General features: G+C 32.8%; 1 protein-coding gene across 3 annotated transcripts in view; it reads right to left on the reverse strand.

Moving 5' to 3' along the window:
* Window positions 1-2,023: 2,023 nt before the first annotated feature.
* LOC118189129 (uncharacterized) overlaps window positions 2,024-14,990 on the reverse strand; it is a 141,806-nt gene continuing 128,839 nt past the window's right edge. For all 3 annotated transcript variants that reach the window (XM_085824142.1, XM_035359672.2, XM_085824141.1), the window contains 2 exons: window positions 11,195-11,338; window positions 2,024-2,223 (listed from right to left, as the gene is read on the reverse strand). In XM_085824142.1, the coding sequence (XP_085680268.1) occupies window positions 2,162-2,223; window positions 11,195-11,338 (206 nt within the window). In that variant the 3' untranslated portion in view covers window positions 2,024-2,161. The remainder of the gene's footprint in view (window positions 2,224-11,194; window positions 11,339-14,990) is intronic.

The following is a 14,990-nucleotide window of genomic DNA, read 5'->3' on the forward strand; positions in this document are numbered from 1 at the left end:
ATTAAGATAGATGTCTGCAAAACAAAACAAAAAAAAAAAAATAAATAAAATAAAAATAATAAATTGAGAAACATGATTAAAATTTACTGCTGACAATCAGTCACACAGAAATTTGGTAGAAAGGTATAAATTCAATAGTTGATGTACTATATAAAATTCAAATTATTTTATAAAAGGAAGTGAAGAACCAAAGGAGGCAGAAACAGCCAGTATAGAGACTTTATTGTACAAAATATTTTAATAAGTAGAAAATGTTTTAAATTTACTACACAAAATTTCGTAACTTCTCTTTCTTTCCCCCTTGCCCCCCAACTCCAAATAATTCATAATTTTTAAATAATTAGCTTGTAATTTAGGAAACAATAAGACATACGCAGTTGAAACTATTTGAAAAAAGGAAGCCATTGATCAAAACATAAAATCAAGTTTGCAAATATTTTAACAGTGAGCATTTTAAAAATTATTCTTCCTTTCCACCTTTACACACAAAATCCCTCATCCCCCCAGAAAATTAAGTGTAAAATAATCATCTTCCTGTTTTTCATCGTTTGCTACACTGTAATTAATTCTTGATTTTATAAACACAATGGTATTAATAAAGTACCTTTAAATTCTAAATAAGACAAAAACTGCTGGAAACTAGATTGACATCTTAGACAAGATTTGTAGTGTTTTTCTCTTTTAAAGGTATATAGTCAGAAAACTTGCAGAATGAAAAAGAAATTTAAAAGAAGCATGTGTAAAGTATGATAAATAACAGTGTAATTATGTACTCATTACATCAGAGTTTCCATATTAAAAAATTATAAATATGTATTTGAAACATCTTCTTTCTTTTTTTTCATGTGTGAAAGTGTGAGTATGTAATAAAAATATACAGATTCTATGTCAAAAGAAGAACAATCATGTGTCTGAAACAAAAGAATTGTTTTTTGTCCTCCTCTGAAAGACAATCAGTAATAAGATGCAACAGGGCAAGTTTTCTACAGTGGTCCAAAAATACAATGGTTTATTTAGGTCTTAAAACTATACAAAATTGAAGCAAAGCTAAAAGCTGTTTGCACTAAATTATTGCACAAAATATTTTAATAAGTAGAAAATGTTTTAAATTTACTACACAAAATTTTGTAACTTCTCTTTCTTTCCCCCTTGCCTCCCCCAACTCCAAATAATTCATAATTTTTAAATAATTAGCTTGTAATTTAGGAAACAATAAGACATATGCAGTTGAAACTATTTGAAAAAAGGAAGCCATTGATCAAAACATAAAATCCAGTTTGCAAATATTTTAACAGTGAGCATTTTAAAAATTATTCTCCCTTCCCACCTTTACACACAAAATCCCTCATCCCCCAGAAAATTAAGTGTAAAATAATCATCTTCCTGTTTTTCATTGTTTGCTACACTGTAATTAATTCATGATTTTATAAACACAATAGTATTAATAAAGTACCTTTAAATTCTAAATAAGACAAAAACTGCTGGAAACTAGATTGACATCTTAAACAAGATTTGTAGTGTTTTTCTCTTTTAAAGGTATATAGTCAGAAAACTCGCAGAATGAAAAAGAAATTTAAAAGAAGCATGTGTAAAATATGATAAATAACAGTGTAATTATGTACTCATTACATCAGAGTTTCCATATTAAGAAATTATAAACATGTATTTGAAACATCTTCTTTCTTTTTTTCGTGTGTGAAAGTGTGGGTATGTAATAAAAATATACAGATTCTTATGTGAAAAGAAGAACAATCATGTGTCTGAAACAAAAGAATTGTTTTTTGTCCTCCTCTGAAAGACAATCAGTAATAAGATGCAACAGGGCAAGTTTTCTATAGTGGTCCAAAAATACAATGGTTTATTTAGGTCTTAAAACTATACAAAATTGAAGCAAAGCTAAAAGCTGTTTGCACTAAATTATTTATAAAATTTTTGGAGGTGACAATAAAATAACAATAACTTAAATTTTCTCAATGCAAATAGATGCAAGTATAGTAAAAAAAATCAAACAATTGCACAAATGTTAAATCCACCACTCTTTTATATTCTCTATACATGAATGCACATACATGTGAATGTCAAACTTTGGTATTTACAGTGATGCTATGTACAAGAGGAGAAATGTAGATTACAGATTGACTATTTACAATACAGCTCTGGGTTATCTGTGACCATCTTTAGAGTAGCGTCGCCTTTTCATTTGTACCAACATTTCTTGTGTTTCTGCAATTATTAAAGGAAAATTATTAAACTATTAAAATTTAGAAGTTATGATTTACATATATACAGTCAAAAGTCATTAATCCGGACTCGTCGGGACTTCGGCGATTACGGATTATCGATTTTTCCGGATTATAGATCATCAGTTTAAATCTGGCAAGATGGCATGCAGAAATCACAAAATTAAAAATATGAAACTGTAATTTATGAAATAAAGAACAATTATGATCTAAAGGGTATCAAAATTTACAAAAAGAAAAAGCTTAATATTTATTTGTTTACTTTATTAAACATTTCTTTCATCATAAGTTGTTTAAGTTGCTTTGTTTTTGCTCTTTAATTCTATTAAACAGATTATAATTATTATTATCTATTAAACAGATATAATTTCTTGTTTAGTTAGAAAGTTCTGCTGTTCAAGTCCTATAATTGCTGTGTCGAGAATACCGACTAATTTGTCAATAAAATTTTTTCGTTTTCAATAACCTCTGTCACTTTCTTCACTATCGGAAGCGAATTATAATGACGAGGAACTTGTTTTAAATCATATCAAAGACGGAGTACATGGAGATGAAGTACTATATTTAGTAAGGAATTATAAGCCAAATAAAATAAAAACATCTGCCCTGAAGATAAGGATAACTTCCAGTTCATTGCACGCAGCGTAATTTCTCACTGACGAAACGAGTTTGGTTGTCTTTTAGATGCAATCTAGAGAAATCCAAGTGACACCCAGAATAACATTTTTGGTGTACAGAACGAAGCATTAGTAATCAAAATGTAAACAAAATATAAAGATACATAAAAATCGTGAGAAATTTTAAGAATAAGAAGAAAGTCAGGAGAAATCCATTGAAAATCGGGTTGGCGGGAGAACGGTCTGAATTCGGGAGTAAATCGGGAAGTTGCCATCTCTGCTTTAAATTAGCTTTACAGTGCACATAGTCATAAAATAAAAACTATGAAGCACAATTTTTCAAGATTATACAATATTTTCAGCAAGTGCAATTATAACAATTGATTTGCCGGGGAATAAAAAGCACAATTACCAGTTTCCTTAACATCAGTGTGATTCAAAAATTAACAAAAGGTATTTATTCTAAAGGAAGAATTTTCAACTAAAGAAAAAGAAATTTTAGATCTTCAACTGAAATAATCAGTTACAATGAAACATAACATTCATCACCCTCAGAAATAGATATTTATTGCCATTCAAACATTTTCCAGTCACATAAATCCAGAAACATACTTTCTCTATTCTTTTTCGTAGAAAGTTTCAAAACAGCAGTCATAATGTTTTATATAGATTTATAATTATTATTCATTTTTATCATAATTTTTTTTGCAAATGGCAATTTCTTCCCCCTCCCAAACATTGGGGATAGGGATGCAAGGGGGGAAGGTAAGCAGTCCGTCAGTTCTGGGAGTTTCGGTCACCATAGAACATTTTGCAACTGAACAGCATACTGATCTGTAAAACACTTTTATAAAAATAATGATTATTTTGACTATGATAAAGCAAATTTTCTTTGCTTTTGTCAGATCTAAAGTCTGGTGACCTGAAGATCTGGTGTCCTCCTTATTTCACACTGAATGAATTAGTATTAATTTCCTGATCTTCAATGTAGTAAATTAGCACTAAGGTATCAATTAATGTGATGTATGCGATGTAATCAGTGTAAGCATTACACAGATACATGAATAATGATTATCATATAAATGAAAAACTAGTCAATAAATTACTGATTTTTTGTAGAGATGTCTTCAATGAGTCATATTTCTCATGCAAATTTATTTCAGGATAGAATTTTTTCCCTTTTCTTTTCTAAATTTAGGCTAACTTAAGTGCAAATTATAATTATTCCTAATTATTGTATCTGCTTACCATAATTTCACTTAATGTATATTAGTTAGTTAATTAATTAACCAACTGCATTAAGAAGTCATTTCCTGTAATTTGCCGTTACACTTCCTTTTCTTCTCCTTAGTAGTTCTTTGTACACTGTGCAAAACAAAAGTGGGAGTTCTATATATCCCGTACTACTGGGCCGATTGACAAAATTCAAATTGCTTTTTTCATGTCTCAAAAGCATGACTTAGGATATATAGTAAATTTATATATAGCATTGTTCTAACATGGGTATTTTGACACAAAATCGGACTTTTTCTGAAATAAACCAATTTTTTTTCCATATTTCGATTCTACGACTCAAATTATGCCTAGATATTTTGTAAAATTTGGTGCAAAATTTATGGAGAAATTCAAAAATTTATCTTGGCACAATTTTTTTCAGTTTGCACCAAGAAAAAATCACTTGGCAACAAATTTTCCTTTCCCTTCCATTGCACCAGAGAGGAAAAAAAGGTTGTTCCTACCTTTTTACATTGTGCATGAGCAGAGAAAAAAGGCACATTGTTCTTATATTCAAATAATTTTAGCAAAGTGTCTAAACCACATTTGATGTTTTATCGCCTTAATATGCCACATTTCAAAATGCATTAATATATAAATTCATGTATATCTTCAAAAATTTTGAATAAAGAATTTTAATTTTTTGCAGGTATGCTTAGAAATACGACTACTTTAAGATGATAAAAATTTTACAGATTAAAATTCAAAATTGTCTTTGAAAAATTTATAAAAATTATTTAAAAAATAAATCATAAAAATGGGTGAATTTTATTTGGAATGAATCTGAATTTCAAAATGTGAAAGGGAGAATCAAATAAGTTAAATAAAAAAAGAGAGGTTAATAAATATATAACCAAACTCGATTAACACTGAGGTGCTGAAATTTTGAAGGCTAATTTTATAAAAACTACACGTGCGATTTTTACAAAATTTAGCAGTTTGGCGGAATTTGAGTTGTAGAATTTAAATATGGAAGAAAAAAAATCGGTGTGTAATTTCAGAATTTTTTTTTTGTTCAAAATACACTCTTAGACAAAAAAAAAAAAAAAAAAAAAAAAAGAACACCAAGAAGGAGTTATCCGAATGGGACAAAAATTAGTAGAAGTGATGTACATGCACAGAAAAACAAATGATTACAGTTTCAGAAAAATTAGATGATTTATTGAAGTGACAGCTTCTCAAAGTGAAAAAGTCAGTAACACATTTGTCTACCTCTGGCCCTTATGCAAGCAGTTATTCAACTTGGCATTGATTGATAGAGGTTGTGGATGTCCTCCTGAGGGATATCATGCCAAATTCTGTCCAACTGGCGTGTTAGATCGTCAACATCCCGAGCTGGTTGGAGGGCCCTGCCCATAATGCTTCAAACGTGTTCAATAGGAGAGAGATCTCGCAACCATGCTGGCCAAGGTAATGTTCGGAAAGCAGTAGAAACATGTGCAGTGTGTGTGTGTGTGGGGGCATTATCTTGCTGAAATGTAATCCCAGGGTGGCATGACATGAAGGGCAATACAACAGGCCTTAGAACTTCGTCGACGTACCGCTGTGCTGTAAGGTTGCGACGGATGACAAAAAAAGGGGTCCTACTATGAAATGAAATGGCACCCCAGACCATCACTCCTGGTTGTCTGCTGGAAGACAATCAGGTTGGTATCTCACCGCTGCCTGGGACATCTCCAGACTCATCTTTGCTGGTCATCGGGGCTCAGTTCAAAGCGGGACTCATTACTGAAGACTTTTCTACTCCAGTTAGTGACATTCGAGTGTAAATGAGCCCATCAACACTGCAAATGGGCTTGACATTGTACAGAGGCTAATGGCAGTCGGCGCAAGGGGCGCCAAGACCTCAGCCCCCTTTCTGTGAGCCGTCTATGAATGGTCCTTGCGGTCACTGAAGCACTAGTTGCACTTACAATCGATGTTAATGATGCATCTGGGGCTGTGAGTGCCGCTCTGACGATTGCTCGGTCTTCACGTTCTGTCATTTCTCTAAGCCTACCGCTTCTTTCTTGACGCTGTGTGCAGTCATGGTTCACCCATTTCTGCCAACATCGTCTAATAGTGGCATTGTTCCTGCTCAAATGTCGAGCTATTCGCCAATAAGACCAACCGGCTTCTTTGATCCCAACTATATGACCTCTCTCAAATTCTGACATCTGTGCATATCATTCACACACCTGTATGCGAGGCATAGTTACTGTCTACCAGAGTAGTACCCGGAATTGTTGGAAAATATAACTTACTGTAAACCTTTTACTGCATCATCTCTCCTCCTTGAAATGTTTATTTAGTTTAGTTCTTATTTTAATGTAATATAGTAGTTACTTCTACTTCTTTTTCTTACTGCCACTGTTTGCGTTGAGAACGGACTGTTTCAGCCTAATTAAGATGCAAAAACGAAACGTGATGTTACGTCATCTGGAAAGTCGATTCGTGCCGATAGCTGATTGGTTGCAGCGAGATGACGTCATGCCTTCTTTTGCTATAAGTATCTCGTGTCGCTCTGGCTCAGCCCTTCTAGTTCCTGCTTTCCTGGCACTTGGGTGTGCGGTTTCCAGCCTCTTCAGAAGGATGTGTGCAGTCCGGTGAATAAGTTCTTTGGTTCCTGTATACAAGATGATTGTTCCAGAATGAGTTCCTTGGTTCCTGTCCACAAGATGATTGTTCCGGAATAAGTTCCTTGGTTCCGGTATACAAGATGATTGTTCCAGAATGAGTTTCTTGGTTCCTGTCCACAAGATGATTGTTCCGGAATAAGTTCCTTGGTTCATGTCCACAAGATGATTGTTCCAGAATAAGTTCCTTGGTTCCAGAGGCTACCATGTGAGTGACTGCCGTGGGCGGCATCCATGTTCTTCAATGAAGGTGGCATTTAAAATACGTTAACGGCGATTCCTCGTGTTCAACTAACGAAAACAGAGTTAGGCCGGTTTTAAGTGCTTTCAAGAACTCGATTTAAATTTTAGGTGTTTTCTCGACCACTGATCATGGACTTTTTGAATGTGTAGCCAACTTCATTTTGAGGCTGCATAATTACTGTTTAGGACATTTTGTTTGTATTGAATGCCAGTGTTTTTAAAGACCAGGTAAAAATATTATTTGACGAATGATTGTTATATTATATTTTTCCTAAGATTCTGATATTGTTTAAATTTATTTTTCTGTGTTTTTATTCTTTATTATATTGTTAATACATTGGTTAAGTTTGAAACCTTTTTATTGTCTTCAATGTCTGCACAACATATTATCTCAGGGAGCTTTTATTGCTACTATTGCTAAATGCTTAATTTTTTAAACTTTAAACTTTGCTTTAGCATCATTTTGGTTATGGGCCACCAGCCCCTGAGTTATTTTTAGTGCAGACTTTTGAAGTTTAAATTAATTTAGGACTTAAAAGATTTGGGGGGCGGTTTTTGTTAAAATTCAAATATGGCTACTCTTAGTGTCATGCATAATATTGCTAAACTTGAGGCATGTAATTACTTTACATGTTCCAAAGATATGAAGTTTGTATTAAATGAAAAAAATGCATGGCTTTTGGTCAAGGGTATTTATTGAAAAATGTCCTGATTTAAATGATGTTAAGGGTATTACAAAAGAAATTATTGCCGACTATCAAAATAGAAGTCGATTGGCATTATCGTTAATTTATATGAATGTAAGCCCTGAATATAGAAGTTTAATAAGTAAAATTGATGACCCAGTAGTGACATGGAATACGCTTGCCAAATACTTTCAGCCAGATTATCGATCAAGACATATGTCCCTGTTTTGAGTTCTTAAATTGTAAAATTAATTTAAATGAAAGTATTAGTTTCTTTTCTTCTAGATTAAAACGCGTAACTGAACAGTTAGCTGATATTAATCAGGCTGTAAGAGACGTATATATATGTTTCCAGCTTCTTAGGTTCCTTCCAGATAAATTTGATCAAGTAGTTCAGAATGTTTTGAGGTGGCCAGATAAAAAGTTCATTTTTAAAAATGTTGAACTTGAAATACGAGCAGAGGAAATGCGTCTTGGTTTAAGAGAGATAGATAGGGAAAATTCCAATAAGACTATAGAAGTCCAAAGTATTCACTGTGAATACAAATTTAAGCAGATTAAAGGGCTCAAGTGTTATAAATGTGGCCGTCCAGGTCATATTCAAAAATACTGTAGAATGAAAGGTAATTTTTCCAAATCACCCTCACCTGCTTCTTCTGTTTCCTCAGCTGTATCTAGTAGTAATAAAGCATCTCCTAAGTGTAAGAACAAACCCAAGTTGAGTAAAGGTAAAAATAATTCCCATGCTCAGTCCCATTTTATAGCTCAAGCTAATGTTAACAATTTGGAGGAAAATGATGATAGTTGGATTTTTGGTACTACTGCATCTCATCATTTTTGTAAAAATCATAATTGTTCGATACTTTTTCTCCTGTGAAAAATGAGAATATGCTAGTAGCTATTGATGGGGTAACTTTTCCAATTCATGGGAAGGGTACTGTTAAAATGAAATTTGGGGATACGGTTATTTTGCTTAAGGATGTTTTATACTCGCCTGAACTGAGACGAAATTTAATATCTGGACCTAGGGTGGATATCAATGGAGCAAGATTTTTTGGTAAAAATGGGCAAATTAAAGTTACTGATGATGAAAATGAAACTTTGTACAAAGCTAAGTTGATAGGAAGTAACTATCATGTATTCCCAAAAATAGTGAAAAAGGGGGACAAATCTGTAAAATTTGAGGCATCCACAGTTCAGCATAACAATGGTGAATTATGGCATGGTCGGTTTGGTCATATAAATTATGGTGCTATTGTCAGGACTAGTAAGAGACATTCAGTTCGAGGTCTTCCTGTGTTAAAGCACTCACCTAATTTGTTTTGTGAACATTGCCAAATTAATAAGCAAAGACGAATCTCCTATAGACCCTTAGAAGGTATTCAAGTAAAGAGGCCGCTTGAAAGGGTTTTTTCTGATGTATGGGGATCTATTAACATTCCAGGTAGGAATAGTGAACGTTATTTCGTTTCCTTTATTGACGAATATTCTTGTTATGTGGTAGTGTACCCCATTGTGGAGAAAAGTCAGGTCTTTGAAGTATTTGAAAGGCATTTAAATTTCAAGTGTTTTCTCGACCATTGATCATGGATTTTTTTGAATGTGTAGCCAACTTCATAATACGCATAATTACTGTTTAGGACATTTTGTTTGTATTGAATGCCAGTGTTTTTGGAGACCAGGTAAAAATATTATTTGATGAATGATGGTTATATTATATTTTCCCTAAGACTCTGATATTGTTTAAATTTATTTTTCTGTGTTTTTATTCTTTTAAATTGTTAATAAATTGGTTAAGTTTGAAACCTTTTTATTGTCTTCAATGTCTGCACAACATATTATCCCAGGGAGCTTTTATTGCTACTATTGCTAAATGTTTAATTTTTTAAACTTTTAACTTTGCTTTAGCATCAGGAATGAAATTTGTGAAGAATTTATGACCCGGAATTGTAGTTTCTCCTCTTAAATATCCTGCCAGTTGCGCAGATCAGATGCGCTGTAGCGACAAAAGTTCATTTATTGGCAGCAAAACGTAAAATTTTGCATTTTCCGTCGAAAACTGTATGCGTATCAATTAGTGTCTAATTTGCTTTATATCTTCTCGGTGCGTCGTTTTTTTTTTTTTTTTGTCTAAGACTGTACCTATATTAAAACAATGCTATATATATATAATATGTATCATTAGTCACGCTTTCGAGACATGAAAAACGTAAGAATTTTGTTAATCGGCCCAATAGAACGGGAGATATCGAACTGTAACTTTCGGGGGGGGGAGCAGTGTACATGTGACTTCATCAAAATAAAAGAATGGCAACTGGTACTAATGTGTTAGTACTTTTAATTTCCTATACATCCTATTTGCTTTTGCTAAGAGGGGGAGGAGCAAACTACTGCTCTCATACAATTCTCTTTCAATACAGAAACACGGGCTTCATAAAATAACAATGCATCACACACTTGGAAGGTCATAATGTTAAAGTATATACAATCAGCAAATGAAAATAAAGAATATACATTCAAAAGTCATTAATCCGGACTCGTCGGGACTTCGGCAATTCTGGATTATCGATTTTTCCGGATTATAGATCATCAGTTTAAATCTGGTAAGATGGCATGCAGAAATTATAAAATTAAAAATATGAAACCGTAATTTATGAAGTAAAGAACAATTATGATCTAAAAGGTATCAAAATTTACAAAAAAAGGCTTAATATTTATTTGTTTACTTTATTAAACATTTCTTTCAATGTAAGTTGTTTAAATTGTTTCGTTTTATGTGATAATACTTTCTCTTTAATTCTATAAACAGACATAATTTCTTGTTCAGTTACAAAGTTCCGCAGTTCAAGTCCCGTAATTGCTGTGCCGAGTATACCGACTAACTTGTCAATCGAAATTTTTTCGTTTTCACTAACCTCTCCGTCACCATCTTCATGTCTTTATCCATTTTTTGCAGCAATTCCACTTTTTGTTTGATGGACATCGAAACATACGTACTTTCGTTTTGTAGATCCTTTGGGAGCTTCACAATCGGAAATTCTATTTGACATAATCGAAAGTTCAAGTTTACTTTTATAAAATTGCTTATACAGTCTGCAAAACATAATAAGCCGGTTCCAACTCGAAGATTAAGGAACAACGCAATCATCAACATTAACTGAAATAGATAATTAGATAATTTTAGCTTATACTGTCCGTTATACATAAAACGCGCACGCGAAAACGTATTCTGCGCTTGCGCACACACATGTGCGCAGTCATAAAGGTCTTACGTGCATGCGTAAACGCCTATGCGCATGTGTCAACGCGGCGCATGCGCAGAAAGTTTTTAGCTTTGAGGTCCAGATTATGGGTGTCCGAATTAATGACTTTTGACTGTATAAGTGTTTCATAAAAGCTGCAGCTAATCAGAGAAGGTAAAAAAAAAAAAAAAAAAAAAACACAACAAAATGTTCAAGACATTTTCCCACCCACATATCTTATAACAAATTAAATGCATTCTGCATGTACATACTCACCTGTGGTACCACGTGTTTTTCTTTTGGCTCCTAAAGAAACACTTTCTTCTTTATTATTATTTAATGTACTAGGCTTCGTTTCAGAGTCTCTGATCCGACTGCTCCTTTGTATACCAACCTTGGACATGACAACTTGATCTTGGGCTAAAAAATAATAATATAAATTTTATTGACTGATTTTAGAAAGACATTTGAAATACATAATGATACAAACTTTTAAAACAAAATGTACAGAACAAAAATTTTTACTGATACATATTACTCCAAGATAACAAAAGAACTTGGATGGTTTCTTAACTATAATATAGTAATCAAAATTTATCTGCCCAAGCTTGCAAGACTTTCTCAGGAAAATTTGCTTACTCACATTTACACCTACAGAAAATCAACAAAACGCAACGACAGTAAATTCTCTTCACCCCTCAAAATTTATTCTTTGGTGTAACTTGTGAGCTTTCTATTGCTTCAGATATGCAATCATTTGTTAATCTGTCTTGTAATTCATCCTTTGCACAACTCACGAGACTTGCGACTTGAGAAGAAACTGTTCTCTGAATGTTACTGAGATCCGGACTCGTTGGGACTTTGATGATTCTAAATTTGGGAATCTTCCAAATATTAGATCATCAGTTTAAATTTAGTAGGATGACATTTAGAAGTTATAAAGTTCAATACATGAAATAGTGATTTATGAAATAATTAAGCATTTATGACCTTAACAGAATGAAAATTTAACTTACTTCTTCTTCTTCTTTTCTTTCTTTTTTTTCTTTCTTTCTTTCTTTTTTTTTTTTTTTTTTTTTTTGTGATAATACTTTCTCCTTCATTCTATACAGAGACATAATAATTGCTTGTTAATTTACAAGCTTCCATTGTTCAATATAACTGCCACATCTAGATTACCACTGCATTGTCAATCGAAACTCTTCAGTTCTCAACAGCCTCTTAGTCATTTCCTTCACGAACACTAGCGATATCTTCTGGATTTAGAACCCTACCACAGATTTTGCCGTCTGTTAGCTGACTGATGCATTGCCATCACAATGAAAGATGCATTGTTATCACAATGAAAAATTTCTGTTATATCATCTTCACTTTTACCATTCCTTTGTATTTCTCCACTAATTCCATCAACTGGAAAATTTTGCTTTTTATTTTTGATATCTGAAAACCTTCAAATTCATAGCTTTCTTAACAAACAGCTTAGTTAGCATCTCCTACACACTATTGGCAATGTATCATGAGATTGACAACTAAAGAAATGTTTTTCTGCTAAATTTTGTTTTGCTTCTATCGCATGTTGATGATGTTAAGCCTGAATTATATTAGTTCAATCATTTATTATATTTACAATTATTTACCACATATGCATAAGGCTTATTTAAGTCTTGAATAAATAAATTTCCACATACAAGATTTATCCAGGGGCAGTACTAGACAGTTTGTAACCAATGCAGTCTCTACAGGTCCTAAATTCTGCCACCAAGTGCCTCCCTAAATTCTAAAAATTTTGCCATCACTTAAATTTTGTTGTTCAGTGCTTCTCTAAATTCTAAAAAACTTTCTTCCTGTAAATTTTGCCACCTGGTTTGGCAGCACCAGCTCTAGTACTGGTCCTCAGCTTATCTGAATAGCATATCAGTAATTTTCAATTCAAACAGAACTACAGCCAAAAGTCGTTAATCCGAACTCTTCGGGACTTCGGCGATTCTGGATTATCGATTTTTCCGGATTATAGACCATCAGTTTAAATCTGGTAAGATGGCATTCAGAAATTATAAAATTAAAAATATGAAACCATAATTTATGAAATAAAGAACAATTATGATCTGAAGGGTATCAAAATTTACAAAAAAAAAAGCTTAATATTTATTTGTTTACTTTATTAAACATTTCTTTCATCATAAGTTGTTTAAGTTGCTTCGTTTTATGTGATAATACTTTCTCTTTAATTCTATAAGCAGACATAATTTCTTGTTTAGTTAGAAAGTTCCGCTGTTCAAGTCCTATAACTGCTGTGTTGAGAATACCGACTAATTTGTCAAAAGAAATTTTTTCATTTTTAATAACCTCTGTGTCACTTTCTTCATTATCGGAAGCGAATTATAATGACGAGGAATTTGATTTAAATCATATCAAGCGGCGTGAAAATGATAAACAGATTTCGGAATGGTTAGAGAACGAAGGATATGCTTATATCCATTTTTTTGCAGCAATTCCACTTTTTGTTTAATGGACTTCGAAACATACTTTCGCTTTGTAGATCCTTTACATATTAGTAAATATATATCGGAAATTCTATTTGGCATAATCGAAAGTTCAAGCTTGCTTTTATAAAGTTGCTCTAACAGTCTGCAAAAAATAATAAACCGGATCCAATTCGAAGATTAAGGAACAATGCAATCTGCAACATTAACTGAATTAGATAACTTTAGCTTAGCTTATACCGTCCGTTATACATTAAACGCGCATGCGTAAACGTATTAAGCGCATGCGCACACGCATATTCGCAGCCGTAAAGATCTTACGTGCATGCTTCAACGCGACGCTTGCGCAGAAAGTTTGCAGCTTTGAGGTCCAGATTATAGATCATTCCGGATTATGGGTGTCCGAATTAACGACTTTTGACAGTATACGTAATCTTTTAGCCTATGATTATCATTTACAAAACCTATGTTTTGCATATGGAAAGAAATTTCTTTTAAATTTCTCCTCACCAACACACTCAATACTTCGAAGTGGATTTAGCTAAAGCCTGTAATCAAGTCCAAGCATAATGCCAACATAAAAGAATACCATGCTCTTTCGTATTCAATTACTAATGTTAAATAATAAATAAATAAAAACAAGACATCACTGTGTGAGCTATTTTTTAAGCTGCAGTGTATTGATAGTCATGAGGCGATGAAAGCAAAAAATAATAAATAATGACTTACCAAGCTGGTGTCAGTGACAAAGTGAAATGAAAAACCAGACCTCTCTACGTGTTTTTCATGAAAAATGCCAAGCGCACAATCGTAAAATTGGTCAGTTCTTTCATTAACAACACAGAAGAGGAATTCCTTTTGAATTTCTATATTTACTCAATTGAATTCTGGAAAAGTATTAGCTCAAATTTTCAGGTTGATAGTAAATTAAAAAATTTTCACAGCATGTCTCCAGATGTCCTACCTTGTGGTTTGATTCTGCATCAAGAGAAATATCTTGGTAAATTCATTAGAAGGACTTTCACAGCCACATATTTTGCCGACCATCTTGTCTGGCTGCTTCCTTTTAAGTTGTATTTTGTATATTTTTTCATAATATTCCATCGAGTAGTGAATCCGACAAAAAAAGCTAAGTATTTTCTGAGTAATTCCAAACAGATTAACTGCTTCCGGGCAAGAAGAAGTAGAATGTACAACGACAAGATATGAAGAGTGATCCAAATTCCTCCAGCTTATTCATTTCTGTAATCCTATCTTGTACTGTTTTAGAAATGCCAGCCATATTAGACCCATTGCCGTAAGACTGACACTGATATTGTCCAATATCTAAACCATTAAGTGTCAATTAACACACTAATTTTCTACAATGCATTAATAAATACATTCTCCTATATTTCCACAAACTTCTATGAAATCAGTTAAATTTTCCTTTATCTCACACGCATCACCACACGGTTTTACGTATTGAATCACTTAGTTCATTTTTTTCCATATGAGACACATATGGAGTGTAATCGAGCATTATTGTATAGTATTTGGCTTCTTTAATATCATTTAAAATGCTACTTCAGACTGTTTTGCCTTTAAGT

The sequence above is a fragment of the Stegodyphus dumicola genome, chromosome 9, assembly GCF_044657685.1.
Source record: "Stegodyphus dumicola isolate Sdum_Otavi_A_Nest chromosome 9, ASM4465768v1".
NCBI classification, from domain to species: Eukaryota; Metazoa; Arthropoda; class Arachnida; order Araneae; family Eresidae; genus Stegodyphus; species Stegodyphus dumicola.